Source organism: Acinonyx jubatus, chromosome B4 (genome assembly GCF_027475565.1).
Source record: "Acinonyx jubatus isolate Ajub_Pintada_27869175 chromosome B4, VMU_Ajub_asm_v1.0, whole genome shotgun sequence".
Classification (NCBI taxonomy): domain Eukaryota; kingdom Metazoa; phylum Chordata; class Mammalia; order Carnivora; family Felidae; genus Acinonyx; species Acinonyx jubatus.
Genome location: NC_069387.1, coordinates 121,763,426 through 121,783,481, shown reverse-complemented (window position 1 = coordinate 121,783,481; position 20,056 = coordinate 121,763,426). Strand labels below are relative to the sequence as shown.

Here is a 20,056-nt window from a genome sequence, read left to right as displayed (position 1 = left end):
TTGAAACACAGCCATGCTCATTTGTTTATGTATTAGTTATGACTGTTTTCATTCTACAGCAGCAGAGTTGCATAGTTATAACAGAGACCATACGCGGCCTGCAAAGCCTAAAATATTTACTATCTGACCCTTTACAGAAAAAAACTGATGACTATGATTTGGAGGATAAGTAAGCCTAGTTCCTTCAACTATTCCCCATGTAGATTCCTCCATGATCCTATTCACAACCCAGTTTATTTATGTTTCTTAAAGACAACCCACATAAGGAAACAAAAAGAAGACAGGTCCAAGAAGTATACTACTTACACAACAAAAGCTTACATGAAGAGAAAATAGAGAAAACAGAAGGGTGCACATCAATGAAATAAATCAAGAAAATTCCCAGAACTAAAGAACATGAGTGTACAGACTAAAAGGGCCCAATGAGTATTCAACACACTGGGTTAAAAATAGATGCACCAAAGCACATCACCATGAAATTTAAGAATAATGGACACAAAAGTCCCAAAAGCTATCAAAGGTGAGGGGGAAGGTCACATTTAAAGAAACAAAAATCAGGGGTGCCTGGGTGGCTTAGTTGGTTAAGCATTCGACTCTTGGTTTTGGCTCAGGTCATGATCTTGCAGTTAATGAGTTCGAGGCCTGCATCGGGCTCTGTACTGACAGTGCAGAGCCTACTTGGGATTCTCTCCCTCCCTCTCTCTCTCCGCCTCTGTTGCATACACTCTCTCTCTCAAAATAAATATGTAAATTTTTAAAAAAAGGAACAAAAATCAGAAGTGGTTTGGGTTTCTCAACAAAAACACTAGAAGCTTAAATACAATATAACAATGCTTTCAAAATTCTGAAGGGTAAGGACATCCAGTGTTGAATTCTATTTCCCTGCATATAGCCAATTAAATGGAAGGAAGACTGAATATATTTCCAGACAATGCAAGATCTGAAAATAAATTTATCTCCTATGCACTCTTTTCCTGGGATGTGTTCCACAAAAAAAGAAAAAGTTAACTAAGAAAGGGAAAAATACAGGAACTAGAAACAGGGAATCTGGCACAGGTGAGAGGCAGAAGATATCTCCAGGAAGATGATGAAGGGAGACTCCAGGATGATAGCTGTGCACGATTTGTGGAGCAGGAGAACCATGCCAACCATCCCAGATTGGAGCAGGAGATGGTTCTTGTCTTTTCTTTTTTTAGTTTATTTATTTATTCTGAGAGAGAGTGAGAGAGAGAGAGAGCGAGCACGAGCAGGGGAGGGTCAGAGAGATCATGACATGAGCCGAAACCAAGAGTTGGATGCTTAACTGACTGAGCCACCCAGACAAGGAGCCCCAGGAGAAATTTCTTCAAGATGATGAAATATGATAGAATATATCTGATGCATCTAACCATAATGAGAGAAGATTTAAACAAATTAAAGAGTATGGACTGAATTGGTGGTAAATACATACAAATCAAAGACAAACAAAAATGACAATTATTAATCCATGGCATGGCTCACCTGTGAACAGTGTTTATATGGTCATAATGTAAACAATGACTACTCATCTAACAAAATTGCTGCATAACCATATTGAGAGAATGAGGGTAGGAAAGGTATAGAGCAGAGAAGCAAGGAATGGTGGGAAGAAGAGATAAATCCTTAACTGTTATAGTAGAAAGTGATCATTTTATGCCTAAACTGAAAAAAATCAAAGTAATATATTAATGTTATATGGAAATATGGAAGGAAATCCCAAAAGGATTGTTTAACAGAGTTGAAAGCAGATGCTTGTGAAGCAAGGAAAATGAGAGGAAGGTGGGAGCAAAGGACTATTTTTAATAAAAAGCCTTATGGCATTATTTACTCTTAAATGCTATCAAATTCACAAAGATTAACTATAAGTGAAAAAAAGCAAGATGAAGAGCCCTCATTTCCCCAGTTCCCAAAATTCATGCCAACTTATCAAGAGGAGAAGCAAAATCTAAATTCCAACTTTATGATAGTAGCCATGATTACTTTTAAATTGACATCATCTAAGGTTTATGGAAAAACTGGCCATTCAGAGCCAGTAATTTTTAATCTTTTAAAAGTCACAGATCGCTTAGACAATCTGCTTCAAGTGATGTATTCACTACCAAGAAAAATTTATACACACACATTTTTTCTTCCAATCTCAGGGATTGAAGTTTATCCTTGGACTTCAGGTAATAACTCCCAATTTCAAAGATGCAACAGTAAGTTGGATTTTCTATATTTCTTTCCCACTTGCTAGTATGTGCTTCTTCCATACAAAGCATTTAGTCTCTAACTTTGTTGTTCAATTTATTATTTTTTCAATTATCTTTATTTTTTTAAATTTACATCCAAATTAGTTAGCACACAGTGCAACAATGATTTCAAGAGTAGATTCCTTAATGCCCCTTACCCATTTAGCCCATCCCCCCTCTCCCACAATCCCTCCAGCAACCCTCTGTTTGTTCTCCGTATTTAAGAGTCTCTTATGGGGGCGCCTGGGTGGCTCAGTCGGTTAAGCGTCCAACTTCGGCTCAGGTCATGATCTCACGGTCTGTGAGTTCAAGCCCCGCGTCGGGCTCTGTGCTGACAGCTCAGAGCCCGGAGCCTGCTTCGGATTCTGTGTCTCCCTCTCTCTCTGACCCTCCCCCGTTCATGCTCTGTCTCTCTCTGTCTCAAAAACAAACATTAAAAAAAAAAATTTTTTTTAAATAAAAGATTAAAAAAAAAAAAAAAGAGTCTCCTATGTTTTGTCCCCCTCTTGGTTTTTATATTATTTTTGCTTCCCTTCCCCTATATTCATCTGTTTTGTCTCTTAAAGTCCTCATATGAGTGAAGTCATATGATATTTGTCTTTCTCTGACTAATGTCACTTAGCATAAATCAATTATCTTTTTTTAAAGTTTATTTATTTATTGAGAGAGAGAGAAAGAGAGAGAGAGACAGAGGGGCAAAGAGAGAGAGAATCCCAAGTAGGCTCCGCACCAGCAGCATGGAGTCCAATACGGGACTCGAACTCATGAACAGTGAGATCTATGACCTGAGCTGAAACCAAGAGTTGGATGCTTAACCAACTAAGCCACCCAAGTGCCCCATCAATTATCTTAATTTTTTTAAAATTTTTTTAAAATGTTTATTTTTGAGAGAAAGAAAGACAGAGCACAAGTCAGGGAGGGGCAGAGAGAGACGGAGACACCGAATCTGAAGCAGGCTCCAGGCTCTGAGCTGTCCGCACAGCCTGATGCGGGGTTCAAACTCACAAACCACGAGATCATGACCTGAGCTGAAGTAGGATGTTCAACCAACTGAGCCACCCAGGCGCCCCAATGTTTATTTATTTTTGAGAGAGAAAGAAAGACAGAAACAGAGTGTGAGTGAGGGGAGGGGCAGAGAGAGAGAGTGAAACACAGACTCTGAACAGGCTCCAGTCTCTGAGCTGTCAGTACAGAGCCTGATGCAGGGCTTGAACTCATAAGCTGTGAGATGATGACCTGAGCCGAAGTCAGATGATTAACCGACTGAGCCACCCAGGTGTCCCTCATCTTTTAGATAACACTTTGGCATACTACTGTATCCTTCCAGAATTTTCTATTTATGCACTTAAAAAAAACCCTGGAATTATAGATATGTTTTATAATCTGCTTTTCTCATATAACAGTGCACATTACATCATCTCCAAATCTGATTCTCCGCTGGCCTCCAGACTTCTTTGTTCCTTAACTACTTATTTGATCTCCTTATTTCAAACTTAGCATGGTCTAAATGGAACTCTTAATTTTCTCCCCAAGCCAGTTTTCTCCTCAGTCTTCTCCAGCTCAGTAAGTGGAAATACCACCAAATTATTCAAGCTAAAACTTCATCCTCCTGTCCTTTCTGTCATATGCCACCCCCAATTCATCAGCCAGTTCTGTCAACAAGAACTCCAAAACATATCCTGAATTCAGCCACTTCTCTGCATCTTCACTGGCACCACCGTAGTCTAAGACTTCTCTGACTGCTGTGAAAGCCTCCTAACTTGTCTCACTGTGTGCACCTTTGCTCACCTCCAATTTATTTTCCACGCAACTGCAGTGGCCATTCCAAAATGTACATCAGATCACGACACGTCTCTCCTTCAAACTAATAAATAACTTACCTTTGTACTTTATAAACAATCTAAACTCTACCATGATGTTTGAGGCCCTACAAGATCTGTCCTGTGGTCACTTTTCTAACCTCCATCCCTACACTCTCCTCTTTCACTGGGCCCAAACGAGCCACGCATTCCCATTTCAGGGCCCTTGTACTTGCTGTTCACTCTTCCTACAGTGTTGCTCCCCCAGCCTTTTCCACGGATAGCATCTTCTCCCCATCTGGATTATATTCCAAATGCCATTTCATTCTTTTCTAACTACCCACTCCAAAGTTAACCCCACCCCTCTTTACTCCAGTGCCTCCCATTACTATCCCACTGGTCTTACTGTCTTCACATGCTTACCAGAAATGGAACTGATTTTGTTAATTTGTTTGATTAGTGCCCATCATCCCCCTGCCCTCATACTCTCTAAGAATATAAGTTCTTTGACATCAGGGACATTATCAGTCTCTTTCACTGCTGTAGCATTTCACTTCTCAGCATTTAGAACAATTTAGAACAATTCCTGGTATACAGTATCAATCAATAAGTATTTATTAAAAAATAGATGAGTTCCATATTTAATAAATTTGTAGTGTTGTAATACTTTTTAAAAAATGGTTTTACTTTGGAATACTTTTAGATTTACAAAAAAAAAAATGCAGAGTGCCCATATATTCTTTATCTTTACTCAGTTTCCCCTAATGCTAACACATTTGTCAAAATTAAGAAATTAACACTGGAATAATAATGTTAACTAAACTACAGACCACTCAGATTTCACCAATTTTCTATTTACATTTTTGTTTGTTTTAATCCAATCTAGGGTGTACCACCTTGCATTTAGTCATCATATCTCCTGAGTCTCCTCCAATTTGTAACTATTTCTCACTTTCCTCGTTTTTCATCACTTTGAAACTTTTTTTAAAGTGCATATCCATTCATTTTGAGAGAGAGAGAGAGAGAGAGCAGAGGAGGGGCAGAGAGAGAGAGAGGGAGACAGAGAATGCGAAGTAGGCTCCACACTGCCAGCACAGAGTCCCATGCAGGGCTTGATCTCATGAACCATGAGATCAGGACCTGAGATGAAATCAAGAGTCCAACTCATTGCTTTCAAAGCCCCCCTCATCACTTTGAAACTTTTATTTAAGATTATTGTTCACATATTCTGTAGAATGTCTAGAATGTCCCTCAATTTGCGCTTATCTGATATGTTCTCTCAGAGTGGGGTTATAGGTTTTGGGGTAATACAAAGGTGAAGTTTCTTCTTATCACATGATATGAGAAGCAGGGATAAATGATATTAACATGACTATCACTAGTGATATTAACACTGATTACTTGATTAAGGTGGTGTTTTCCAGGTTTCTCTACCATACAGCCACTGTTTTTCTCTTTTCATATTCTATGCTTTGGAAGGGAGTCATCATATCCCAGTCTACACACTCAAAGAGAGGGGCTCTCGTGGGCACCTGGGTGGCTCAGTTGGTTGAATATCCAACTTCGGCTCAGGTCATGATGTCGTGGTTCGTGGGTTTGAGCCCCACACTGGCCTCTGCACTGTCAGCGCAGAGCCTGCTTGGGATTCTCTCTCTCTCTCAAAATAAATAAATAAACTTAAAAAAAAACCTCTCATGGAGTGAGAAATATCTACTCCAATGTAATATTTCTTCCATTCATTTTTAATTATGGAAAAGAGAGGCAGTGGCATTTACAGTAAGTCTTAAGAGAAAGACAGTGCTCAGGTATTTATTTACCTAAAAGAAAATTCTATTCGTTAAATACTCTTACCCACCAGTATCAAGATACCAAAGATCCTTGCAGCAAACTTGACTATTCAGTGCTTTTTTGTAGCCATCTCTTCCACTCCAAAAATACAATCGAGTGCCAATTGCAACAGCACAGTGTCCAGCTCGTGGTCTTGGTCTTGAATTTTTTTTATCTTCCTGAGAATCCGATACGAGGGTGGTCCACTCTGCTGTATCTACAAGACAGCAATATCCATGACTACAGTATTGCTCTTAAATAACAAAATAACAAGAACTCTTTTATTAATAAATTTTATTTCAATAAGTAGCTCTTAAAAGACTTACCCAGATTTAGATAAGAAAATGAACTAGTACATCTCCATTCACAATCATGAGGTGAAGTCTCAATATTCTCCCCCTTATGTGGAACCCATCCACCAAAAATGTACATCCTGAACAACAAAAAGAGAGAACATAAAGTGGCTGACTTTTTTTTCTAGAGCTTTACTTTTTTTTTCTTTTTAGATTTTCAATGCTAAGAATAGACTTAAACTTACTTGTTTACTCAAAGCTTCAGGACTATTAACTCACTTATTATGGTCAAGGTAATGGGAATAAGATAATGAATAAAGCAATCTTCTCTGAAGAGTTTACAATTCTATGAAGCAATACAGAATCAAATTATTTGTCTCTGGCAAGTTACTTAAGTGGAAAATATTTCAATTCTAATACATTTGAAAATCAATACTATTTATAATGAGTGAACCTCACTCAGAAAGACAGTCAAATAATCTATGATATCCAAAGTCAAATTTAGAGTTGTATGCATACAGTAACCAAAGAAGATTAAGTTTCTTATAACTTTGGTCACTGATATCACTCAAATAAAAAACTTTTGGGGCACCTGGTGGTTCTGTCAGTTAAGCATCTGACTCTTGATTTCGGCTCAGGTCACAATCTCGTGGTTTGTGAGATCGAGCTCCCCGCAGGAGCCTGCTTGGGATTCTCTCTCCCTCTCTTTCTCTCTCAAAATAAATAAATAAACATTAAAACAAAACAAAACACAAAAAACCTTTAACTATGTCCCTCGGGCCCCTAAAGGTTCTTGAGACATGCCTAATGACTGCTTGAAGGAGAAAGGCTCATCAGGCAGAGCTTAGGGCCGATGTGACGACATGCCAACTGGAGAAGCTCTATTTTATACCTATTTTCTATATTAGAGTTCCAGTGGAAAACCACATTTTATAAAAGGGTTCTGAGATTTTTTAAAATGTACCTATCAGATTTTGTTTATGGCTATCTTTTAAAAAGAACTAATGAGGTTGTAGCTGTTTCCTAAAACATTACTTTTAAGGTAAAGCCCCTACACAAGAAAATACTTAATTAAATTCTATTTACACAATAATGCACAAGTAAGGGAAATTGCTGATGATAGTAATAGCTAACCTTTATGGCGTACTCCTTATGTAGCAGGCACTGTTTGGAGCATTTCATATGTATTAATCCATTTAATCCTGAAGGCAACCTCGTGAAGTAGGTTTTATTATTGACTGTATTTTATATGTAAGGAAACTGAGGTATAGACAGATTAAATTTCCTTGCCCCAGGTCATACAGAACAAGTACCAAAACTGGAGACGTGAATTCAGGCATCTGGTTACAGAGTTTACGGTCTAACCATAACTCTATCCAAAGTTTAACCAGTGAGTGTACATTCTGAGTACATACCCGAGTATAAGTCAAGTACTACCAAAAATAAGTAAAACGAAACACTGAGTTAGGTGTGTCAAACCTGGCAACAGAGAACAGATCTGTTCCTCAGATGCCTGTGCCTCAGACTTAAGTCAATGTACTCTGTGCAAGGAGCACTGTGAGGAATGCACACAAGTATAAGAGGCAGCATGACAAGAAAATGCCGAAGTATTTTAGCCTCTGTAGGCTTATTATTTTTGCTTCAGGAAACAATCAAACACTATTAAATTCAATAATCTATTCCTAAGAACTTGGTAGCACCACTCTTCCCTGTGTGTGTCTTTCTTAAGTTGGTTAAAAAAAAAGTGAAAAACAAAAAAACCAGAAACCACCACCATACTTGTTTCCTATAACACTGGCTGTGTGAAGGCTTCGTGGAAGTGGCACCGTCCCTTTAGTTTCTGGTTTTGACCACGACATCGTTTCTAGAAGTAAAAATTAAGTATATTAGCAATTTGGTCTAATAATAGCAAATTACCTCAACTTGCAGAATCTTAAAAAAAAAAAAAAAAAAAGGACTTACCAAAAAGAAGCAAAACTGTTTCAAAACCATTACTTGAATTTCATCTTAAAATGAGCATTTACAGCCAACATAAATAGCTAATTATAGTAATCTATTTATACTTGAATGTTAGTGTTTGAAATACAGAGGTGTATTTAGGGTGCCACCAATTTTGAATTAAAACCAAATTAGAGATTTTCACATTTTAAGTAAGAGCACATTGTGTAGAAGATAGTCAAAAGTGAGAGGCACACCTACCTCCCAATCACTTCATTCCTAGGATCCTTTTAAAAAGAGCTAGCTAGCCCAGGGTTTTTCACTGACCAGTAATAACATTACTAATGCTACATTTTCTGTAGACAGAGTAACCATAAAAATTTGATCATCCCCAACTGGGACATTTTACAGAGTGGTAATTGGTACTACTGATAGTTACATGGGACAATAAGCATTAATCAGTCACCTTGGACAAACCAGGACATATGGCGACCCTACTTATAAGGAACACAGGAGAGTTACGGCCATAAACCAAACATTCATTTGTTTAACTTTATTGATCAGCAACCACTCACGTCACATCTCACCTGTTCCAGAGCTGGCTACACGTGCCTTCTATAAACCTAAGTGTGACTCGATAAATACTTTAACGAAAATATTTTTCAAAGGATTTTTACATTTTCCTTTATCAATCAAAACCAATTCCTGAGTCTGAATCAAGGTAAGCTTACCTAAGTCAAGTTGCCATAGATCATCCAGGCGAGCACCACACATTCCACCAAAGACATACATTTTAGGACTTCCAGAATCTTTTTTGCAATATATCACAGCTGTGTGGGATTCTCTTGGAGAAGGCACAATCCCTTTAGTCACTGGAATGCTCCAACCCACAACACCAGAACCGTGCTGTAGTTCCAACTCATAGAAATCATTTAAATATCTAGGATACCATGAAATAATATTAAAACATTAACAGAACATATATCTTCTATTTGATTTTTGTTTCTATTTATAAAGATAAGATATGCTTACTATGAAACATTCATTTAGTACAGAAAGGCATTAGGAGAGCAAAAACCCCTTCCTCATTTATTCACCACGTATTTATCAAAAACTACCATGCACCAGGTACTCTTGCGGGGATCAGCAGCAAACAGAAGAGATTAAAAAAATTGCTGCCATCATTTAACCAACACTCACATCCAAGACAACAACTGTGATGGTTTGAAAACATAGCCACAAATTCTCTGATACTTCCATTCAGGAGGTAGTTATGTCTGTCCTCACCCTCAATGTGACTGCTTCAACTAGAGTGTGGTGATATGACACTATGTGACTTCTGAGGCTTGGTCACAGCCAAGCCTTGGTTCTGAGGCTGTGACCAAGCCTCAGAAGTCACTATAAAATACTTGTTCTTGGAATCCTGAAGCATCAGGTAAGTCCAACTAACACAAATCTGAAGCAGCATACATAGGCATGCAGCATGACGGCCCCAGTTCAGTCCATCCTTCAGCCATTCCCATTGAGGCATCAGATGTGGGAGTGACCATTCAAGCCTTCCCATCTCAGGGTCTAGCCATCACTGCTGTGTCCTATCTTAATTCCTGATGCACAGAATCCCTGAGCATAATGTTATTTTGCATCACAAACTCTTTGGGGGTTTATTACATGGTACTAGATAACCAAGACAATCACTGTTGACAATAATTGGTAAATACCCCCTTTTGTTTTTTTAATTTTACAGAAAGAGAAAGCGTGAGTGGGGGAGTGGGGCAGAGGGAGAGACAGAGAATCTTAAGCAGGCTCCACGCTCAGCACAGAGCCCGGGGAGCTCAATCCCATGACCCTGGGATCATGAGTTGAGCCAAAATCAACAGCTGGATGCTCGACCAACTGAGCCACACAGGTGCACCAGTAAATACCCTTTCTGACCCCCCTTTCTGTATGGATCTCCACATATGCATAAATGAGACATACTACAAATGTTGCTTTGTAACTTTTTTCTTTTAAAATTTCACTCTATAATGTCATAGCAATGCCCTGCATAGCTTTTTTTTTTTTTAACTCTAGAAACTGGCATAAAACTTCTCATGCGTGACATTGATGTTTTCAATGTTTTGAGCAAAATGACTTTTATAGGAATATATTTCCTATCAAATTATTACTCAAATATGAGGGCAAAATCAAAACACTTTAGGAGATATAAAACTTCAAAGTGTAGCTATATAATTGTTTTGGGGAAAAAAATGACACTAGATGCCATTTCAGAAAAATGAAAGAAATGAAAGAAATCCAAGAAAGAATACGCTGAATAAGAGAAATGGCGGTACAAAGAAATCAGTGATTTATAATCACATTTAAATTTATGTTTATAAATGTGGATGTGAGGTCTAAGCAAACAGTAAGACTAACCAAATAATTAATTTCTTAACAGTATTATAATTTGGAATAAGATTCAAAAATACATGGAACATATGGGAAAATAAGGGTAAGTAAAAGAAGGTAAAGACAGTAATCTACTCTCAAAGATGACAAGATCTTCTCAGTTTAAATGTGTGTAATAATTTCTGAACTAACAGAAGCACAGAATTAGCACATATAACTTTCAAATCATTAAGAGGAAAGAAGAAAACAGTACATCAAGGAAAAGTAAGGAAAAGGAAAAATAAGCAAAGCAGTGTCAGTCTATGGAAAACAGTTAATAAGATGGTTAGGGAAAAAAAAACACTACAATACAAAACCATGTCAAAAGAAAGACAAACTATAAAAAGAAATTTGGTACACATCACCAAAAAAGATAAAATTTTCCTAATGTAAAAAGCTCCTACAAGATCAATATTATAACTAATCAAACAATAGACACAAACAAAAGGATATAAACTGACAGTTCACAGAATGAGAAATAAAAACTGTATAAATGTATATGTATACACACACAGAAACACATATACAAACACATACACAAATGTTCAACCTCATTACAATTTTTAAAAATCTTGCAAAGGCAGGAAAAGGCAGGGAGCTGGAGGTAGAGAAGCAACAATAAGCAGAATAGATGGAAAACATAAAATAACAAAAGTAGGAAAAGACTTCCCTATTAAGAGACAAAGTCTCTTGGGGGCAGGAAGCGTGTAGGGGAAACAAAGTAAAAGAACCCTAAATCCAGCTATAAGCAAGTAACAGCAATGATAATATTAAAAGTAACAAGTGATGTGGCATAGACTTACACAGATCTGAATGGGTACCAGCCAGTATGCTGTACCAGCTCATACTGGTTGTTAATCCTATTTAAAAAAGGCAAGTCTACAACAAAATAATACACACAAGCTGAAAATTAGATCTACAAGGAACAAACCACAAATGCACAATCACACTGGGAGATTTTAACATGTCATTCAGAAGTTGATCTGACCTAGACTCACAAAACAAAAAAGCTTAGAGTAATAATTTAAAACATTGCTTTAATAAAGAACCTAGTCCCCGGGGCCCCTGGGTGGCTCAGTCGGTTGGGCGTCCGACTTCGGCTCAGGTCATGATCTCACGGCTCGTGAGTTTGAGCCCCACGTAGGGCTCTGTGCTGACAGCTCAGAGCCTGGAGCCTGCTTCAGATTCTGTGTCTCCCTCTCTCTCTGCCCCTAACCCACTCTCATTCTGTCTCTGTCTCTCTCAAAAAAGAGACGTTTAACAAACATTAAAAAAAATTTTTTTTAAAAAGAACCTAATCCCCAAACAGTCAAGAACTTACAATCTTTATGAGTACCTACGGAACAATCACATATACCACATATACCACAAAGACAATCTCCAAGAAGGAAAAACCCCATACACCACATATTTTTATCACAATGTAATAAAACTAGGTATTAGCAACAATAACAAAAGTTTCCATTTGGAAACTAAACTTTTGTGTCAAATTACTTTTCGGTTAAAGAGAAAATAGGGGCGCCTGGTTAAGCGTCCAATTCTTGATTTCAGCTAAGGTCATGCTCTCACAGTTCATGAGCACAAGCCCCACACTGGGCTCTCTACTGAGTGTGAAGCCTGCTTGGGATTCTCTCCCTCTCTCTGCCCCCCTCTCTCTCAAAAATAAATAAATAAACATTTTTTAAAATGTAAAAAAACATTAAAATTAATGACAATAAGAGCACTATATATCAAAACCTATGGAATATGGCCAAAGCCATAACCAGAGAAAAATATGTAGCATTTATTTGAAAATAAATGAATAATCATTCAAATTACTAGAAGTTAGAAAAAAATTAGAAAAGGCATCCAAACTATTAAAAGTTTAAAAGAAGTTAGAAAAAAGGAAAAATGTAAAGAAATGGAATACGGTTGAAGAAAATAAATGAAAAAGAAAAATAATAAAACTAAAAAGTGGTTCTTTGAAAACAAGTAATATAACAAACCACTAGCGAGTCTGGTTAAGAAAAGAAAACACATGCATTTAAAAATGAGAAAAGAGCAGATATAGAGATTTCAAAGAGATACAGAGAATTGTCTTACAGTTTTTATCAATAAATATAAAAATCTAAATGAAATGGGTGATTTTTCAGGGAAAACATAAATTACCAAGTGACTCAAGAGAAAGTAGAAAATCTAAATAGATCAATAACTATAAGAGATATTTGAAAAAGAAGTCAACGATCATCTTCCTAAACTGTACCAATGTCAATTATGGGAAATTTCTACTAAATATTCAAGAAATTATGTTAGTTAAGCATAACAAAAAATGGAGAGCTTCCCATAACCTCAAAACACAGCCCTGGTTATGTTCCCAGGAATAACAGAACCCTGATACTCAAATCAGATTAGAACAGGATCTCACTACCCCAAATAAAAACACTATAGGAAAAATCACTAGTGAATACAGATAATATAAATGAATGTTAGCAAAGTGAATTCAGCAAAGTATGAAAAGAACACTGTAATGCAACAAACTGGGGGTTAACTACAAATAAAAAGATGACTCATTTCAGAACCTAACAATATAATTAACAAAATTAATGGATTAAAGGAAAAATCAGTAAGTTCATTTCCATGTCTGAAATGAATACAAACATCCATTTTTGGTTAAAAGGAGAGAAAAAAAACCAATTAGCAAACTAAAAATTAAAAAAAAAATTTTCTTTAACCTCACCAAAGGCAAATACTAGAAACCTACAGCAAAGATAACAAGTAATGATAAAGGGTAAATATACTAATGAAACAGAATACAGTCTTGAATAAGAGTTGGCAAACCTTTTCTGTAAAAAGTCAGACAGTAAATATTTTAGGTTATGGAGGCCTTCAGGTCTGTCACAACTACTCAACTTTGCTCTTTTAATATGAAAGCAGCCAAAGACAATATGCAAATAAATCGGCATGGCTGTGTTCCAATAAAACTTTATTAACAAAGAAAGATAGCAGGCCAAATTTGGCCCATACAGTGTAGTTTGTAACTCCTAGTCTAGAGAATTTAGAAAAAGACCCATTTAAATGAGGATTAAGATATGACAGAGATAGGACTTCAAATCAGTGAGGAAAAAAATGGCTTATTTAGTAAATGGTGGTGGGAGAATTAGAAATCCATTAGGAAGGAAAAGTAAAAATCTTCATACTAGTCATAAAAATATATTCTAAATCTATAAATATTTGAAACATAAAGAATCTGTGAATATATCAAAAAAATACAGAATGTACTAGAAATTATAGAAAAATAATTTTGGCATAGGAGAAACTCCTAAGCAAGAAAAAAAAAAAATCCCAGAAAGCAATAAAAAAATATTGTCAAACCTGATAAGATAAAAATGAAACTCTTTAAAAAAAAAAAGGTAGACAAAAGACATGGAAAAAATATTTGGAATGTAAGAACAAAATATATAAAGAGCTCCAAAGAATCGATAATAATAATAATAATAAAACTGAAATCCACAGAGGTATAATTAGAAATGACAAATGAGGGGAGCCTGAGTGGCCGAGTCAGGTAAGTGTCTGACTCTTGATTTAAGCTCAGGCCATGATCTCACAGTGGTGAAATTGAGCCCTGCATTGGGTTCCATGTTGCTGGGTGTGGAGCCTGCTTAAGATTCTCTCTTTTCCTCTCTCTGCCCCTCCCCTGCTTGCATGCTCTCTCTCTCAAAAGTATATAAATAAATAAACAAAATACATACATACATACATACATACATACATAGAAATAACAAATGAATTTGGCAAGGTCACAGAATACAAACTCAATATACAGAGAGCAACTGTGTTTCTATATATTAGCAATAAACCAATTATATTTCTATACACTAGCAATAAACAATCCAAAAATAAAATTAAGAAACCAAATCTATTCACGTCATTGAAAAGAATAAAAAAATTAGGAATAAATTTAATAAGATCAGAGTAAGACACACACATTTAAAACCTCAAAATATTGCTGGGAGAAATTAAAGAAGATCTAAATAAATGGAGAGACATTCCAGGTTCCTGGGTTGGAAGACTCAATATTAAGAAGATAGTAATTCTCCATAATTTTATCTATATTTTTCACACAGTACCTACCAAATTCCAGCAGACCTTGTTGCAGAAATTGGCAAGCTGATGCTAAATTTAAATAGAAATGCAAAGGACCCAGAATAGCCAAAACTCTCTTGAAAAAGCGTAATAAAATCTGAGAGCTTATATCTTCCAATTTCAAAACTTACTACAAAGCTATAGTAATCAAAACAGTGTGGTACCAGCATTAGGCTAGACATATAGATCAAGAGAACAGAATGGAGAGTCCATAAATAAATCCTTACAGTTATGGTTCATTGATTTTCAACAAAAATGTCAAGCACAGAACACACAGTTCTGGATCGCTGACTAACAGAATGTGAACAGAAATGAATCTGCTTTAACCAGAGGCTTTAAAAAGCATTGCGTCTATTTGCTCCCTCAAGCTGCATAAACTTGAGAGGCATGCCCATTATATATAATATATACAATATAACCTAAAAAAAAAAGCTGACTAATAAATGTTAAAAGGAAAAGATTCTAAAAGATGCACATCAACTTGAATTATGTTTGCCTCTGTTGGAGGACAGTGTTGTTGAGAGAAAGAACTTTATATATTTTCTAATTTCTTGAATTTTTACAAGTGTATAACTAAAAACATCTATTTAACTTAAAAATGAAAAAGACATGTGCTAGAAGTAGAAGTATCTGGATTAGTATGGTAGGATAAGTTTTTCTTCCTTTCTCCAGTTTCCAAGTTTTCTGTGATGTTTTAGTATGTGTTATTTTTTAAAGTTTGAAAAACCAAAAAAGCTAAGCCTCTAACATCAATGTAATGTAGATACTATGCTGATGACAACCTGAAAGTGTCAACAATCTTATTGAAAGATTGATGCCAACAATCTTATTTAGCCATTATAATGACACTGAAATGTTAAGTATTTAATCAGTCCCATTTCACAGTCAAGGAAAACAGGGTTAGATTACTTCCACTAAAGGACACACATGGTAAGCAGTGAATCAGAAAACAGTCTTTTGGACTCTAAATCTCCAAATCCTGAGTGCTATGACAATGTGATCAAAACACTGTGATCAAAAAAGAAAAGAGGTAGTGATAGTTCTGTTTGGAGAAAAGAGGAGAGGATTGGTTCACAAAGTATTTGCTTGTATGAACCACCTTAATGGCTTCCTGTATGAAAAATGGATATGATGGCCTTCATCTTGTAGTGAAATTTTTTGTCACCAAATTCCTAGAGACATCTAATTTGAAAATAACCATTTGTTACTTTTTATTATCATTTATGACAACTAAAATACATCATGACTCAAAACATACAAATATGTTGCTATAAGCAGTTATATTAGTATCATTTAATAAGATGATTTCTGATTAGAAAAGGCATAGTTTTGAAAACAGATACATACTCCAGGGACTACGGAAAATATAAGCGCACCCAAATTTGTTCACTGTTAGGTTCAAATGCAAAAGGCTAAGCTTCATCCTTTTAGTAATTAAAAATGAAAGAAACTAAATTCTTAAAAGTCATAAAACAAACATTTGGTCTGAAAAAGAATCAGCATACCTGGGAACATTATTGTTTGAGTCTTCACTTTCATTTGCCAGACCACCAAACAAATAGCATTTGTTACCATATAAAGAGAAGCTATGTCCAAGCCGGGGACAAGGAGGTAAACCAGAAGAAGGGGGGTGGGGTTTCACTTTTTTCCATAACCAACGACTTGCCTAAAAAAGAGCATAAATACAATCAGGCAAAATCAGGAAAACATTCCTATATTGTCAATAGTATAACATCATACCAATACATTTTAATCGAAATCCAATTAGAAGGCTCCAATAAGCTATCCTGGGGACAAATGACAAGTAAGCAGGTAACTTCTGGAACTAAAATAAACACTGCAATAGAAATTCAGTCTACTCTTCCATATTCACAGCTTTTCTCAACAGCAACCTAATAGTAAACATGATTAATAACTCAAATGCTAACAGTTTCAAAATATTTTCCAAATGAAAAATTAAATATATATAGCTTTAAGAGTAAACATAATTTGGGGCACCTAGGTGGCTCAGTCGGTTAGGCGTCCGACTTCGGCTCAGGTCACGATCTCACGGTCCGTGAGTTCGAGCCCCGCATCGGGCTCTGGGCTGATGGCTCAGAGCCTGGAGCCTGCTTCCGATTCTGTGTCTCCCTCTCTCTCTGCCCCTCCCCCGTTCATGCTCTGTCTCTCTCTGTCCCAAAAATAAATAAACATTAAAAAAAATTAAAAAAAAAAGATTAAACGTAATTTATACATTCTTACTTTCTGAAATTAGTATATATTTCAACCTTTAAGTATGCATAAAGGTCATTTAACAAACCAAACTCCAAAACTTATACTCTGGCCATGGATGCTCTATTTATCTAAAATGATTTGCTCATAAATAGGTATAATTCACCCACATCTGTCAATTACCAGATACCCTCATGATAATAGCCCTGTGAACACAGGCACAGTTTGGGAATAAAAGTCAATTAAGGGCTGTCAGAGAGGGCTCTGAGTGCGGTTTAGGAAAATCAAACATAAAAGGACATAAGAAACTGTCGTGTGTGTGTGTGTGTGCGTGCGCGCGCGTCTGTGAGCATGTGCACATATACTGCCAGGGGGGAAAAGTGATTATTAGTGTAATGGTAACAATTTCTATAACTGAGCAGAGGTTTTGAAAATACGGTCTGGGGACCAGCAGCAGCACAGGGGAACTTGGTAAGAATTCAAGGGGGGAGGCCTTACATCAGACAATATTGATTCAGAAACTCTGGGAGCAGGGCCCAGCAATCTGTGTTTTCACAAGCCCTCCAGATGCTTCTGTTGCTGCTAAAATTGAAGAACTATGACACTAAGATACAAAAACCCAAACATGTAACATGCACAATTGATGCTAAGTAACATATCTTTATGTTACAAATGTTACACTGAGTATTGAAAAAAAGACTCACTTTAGAAACTTTGGCTTTTTAGTGAAGTGGAAACATTTTCTTTGAAGCTCTAAAATGTGAAGTTCACACTATCTCAAATACATTAATGAAATATTTCGCAATCTTTCAAAGAATGAAGAGCAAGATCATTATTAAAGCTGCAGATTGAGATAAATTTTAAATACACTTACTTGCAACTCATACAACTCATTGCTGTATCTTCCATATTCAACCATTCCCCCGAACACTAATATTCTGGTACCATCACAGACAAATCCGTGGGCAGCGCAACCTGGAGGGATGTCTCCTCTAACCGCTGGTAGGAACCATTGATTTGTAACTAGTTGCCAAAATAAAATTAAGACCAATTATGATACACTGTTGTCACAAACTATGAGTGTGTACTTTATATGTATCTTCTAGATCAGTGGCTCTTAACTGGGGATGACTCTGCCCCCGGGAGAACAACATAGCTTTGCGGTTGCCTTACTGGAGAGGGAGAGGAGAGATGCTTACTGGCCACTAGTGGGTAGAGCCCAGAGACGCTGCCAAACATCTTACAAGGTCCGTGCAAGTTCTTCCAACAACTAATTCCTCTGGTTCAAAACGACCACATGCTGCTGTTGGAGAAACCCTGATCGATGTCATTAATTCTTCCCCAAACCTTGCTTGGTATCATCATCTCCATTCTACCGGTGAAAATCGGCTATTGAAGTTTGGTGACTTTAGCGCTGATCCTGGGGACCCGGCAGAGCAAAATTCAAACCAGGTCTCACCTTCCAAAGCCAGGATTTCTACACTACACCAAACTGTCAAATAACTTTTTAACTAAATAGTGGGGTGCGGGGGGGGGGAGGGTGAAAAAATAAAATAAAATGTCCCCTATCCCCTACGCCACAAGTGTATTCACCACTATGACTAAGTTATTTGGTCCGAGTCGTTGATCGTGACATAGACCCCCAATTCAGCAATCAGCCTCACACCGAGGAAACAGCTCCTGCGCGACAGCGGGCGCGTTTCCACGGCGGGGAAAACGGAACGCCGCCCTCCTATCTATCCCCGGGGCCCTCGGCCAAGGGGCACTGGTGAGTCGCGGCGGCGCTCCAGCTGACAGTCGTCTTCCGGAGCGCTGCACAGCTGAACTTGAGCAAGCACGCCCCACTGTGGGAGCCGGGCGCCCGGCTCAGCCACCGGCCGCTCCCCCGCCAGCGCGCAGGGGGACCAGCGGGGCAAAAACCCCGACTGCCACCGGCCAGATGCGGGGCAGTATTCGCGGGGAGCGTACCAGAACGCCTCTCGCTTTCCCTGCTCGCCCCCCGCCCCGCCCCGCCTCTCTCCCTCCTAAGGAAAGACCGCAGGCAACGACGAGAAGGGCCCGGCGCAGCTTCGGTTTGGAGTTGGTTTTGGTTTTTGACAGGGGACGGATCTCGGACCCCCGGAGTGGGCGAGACTCCGGGAAGAGGCCCCGGCGGGTGAAAACGGCCTCCCTCTCTCTCTCTCTGTCTCTCTCTCGCCTACGTCCGCCAGCAGGGCTGGGGCGCGGGGGGGTGGGGGTGGGGGGAGGAGGTCCCGGACCGCCTGCCTGAGGGCCGGCGCGCCCCGCTCAGGGCCCGGTTCCGCCCCGCGGGGCCCCGGGAAAACGGAGCTGCCGCCCGGGACGCTGAGGACCCCGGACCCGCCCGGCCGAGCCGCGCTCCCCGCAGCCCGCCCGAGGAGGCAGTGACCCGGCGGTGACAGCTGTCAGGGCCGCGGCCGCCGCCTCGCCTCCCCTCCCCCTCCGCGGCTCCCACAGGCGGGGCCGTAGAGTTGCCGCCGCGCCTACCCGTGTTGTAGACGTGCAGCTCGTCCGCGATGCCCTCGTTGCCCCCTCCAAAGATGATCATCAGCTCCCGGATGGCCACGGCCCGGTGTCCGTGCCGGGCGCGGGGGACCGGCCCCGTGAAGGAGGAAACCCGCCTCCAGTTGAGGAGGCTGGGAGCCGCCATCTTCCCAACCCCCGCCCCTCTGCCCACAATGCACCGCGCCCGCTCCGGCGCCTCCGCTCCCGGGGGAGGGCGGGGACCCGCCTCCAGCTGTGCGCCGGGGGCGGGGGCGGGGGGTCACGTGACCGCGGGCGCCCGGGGGCCAGGCTGGAGGCCCGCGGGGCGCGGAGGGGTCCCGGGCGGGGAGCCCCGTCCTCGCCTCCGGGCTACGTGTCCCGGCCGAGCCCGTTTGGCAACGGGCCTGCGGCTGGAAAGACCTTTCCTCCCGACCGAGTCTCTCGCCCCCAGCCCTCGCACAGGGTCCCCTCCCCCCCCGTTTTGTACAGCGGGAGAAAGTACAGCGTTTGCCTTTACAGCCACTTTACTTGAGCATCTAGGATGCCCGGGCGAGTCAGGCTCGGAACAGTTTACAGCGCGACGGGGAGGAAAGCTCGCGTAGAGGTTCGAAGTGCCGCGAGCGCGGGGAGCCGAGAGGGACGTCTGCCTGCGCGGGCGGGTGGCGCGCGTCGGGGGGCGCCGGGCGTCGAG

At 39.5% G+C, this 20,056-nt stretch overlaps 1 protein-coding gene across 5 annotated transcripts in view; it reads right to left on the bottom strand.

Moving 5' to 3' along the window:
• Positions 1–19,575, bottom strand: part of HCFC2 (host cell factor C2) — a 50,090-nt gene extending 30,515 nt beyond the window's left edge. For 3 of the 5 annotated variants that reach the window (XM_027070962.2, XM_027070959.2, XM_027070965.2), the window contains exons 1-7: positions 19,369–19,575; positions 17,738–17,886; positions 16,158–16,318; positions 8,838–9,046; positions 7,948–8,032; positions 6,202–6,308; positions 5,904–6,092 (exon numbers count right to left, since the gene is read on the bottom strand). In XM_027070962.2, coding sequence (XP_026926763.1) covers positions 5,904–6,092; positions 6,202–6,308; positions 7,948–8,032; positions 8,838–9,046; positions 16,158–16,318; positions 17,738–17,886; positions 19,369–19,531 — 1,063 coding nt within the window. In that variant the 5' untranslated portion in view covers positions 19,532–19,575. The remainder of the gene's footprint in view (positions 1–5,903; positions 6,093–6,201; positions 6,309–7,947; positions 8,033–8,837; positions 9,047–16,157; positions 16,319–17,737; positions 17,887–19,368) is intronic. The other 2 variants (XM_027070960.2, XM_027070966.2) reach the window with 1 other exon arrangement.
• Positions 19,576–20,056: the final 481 nt, after the last annotated feature.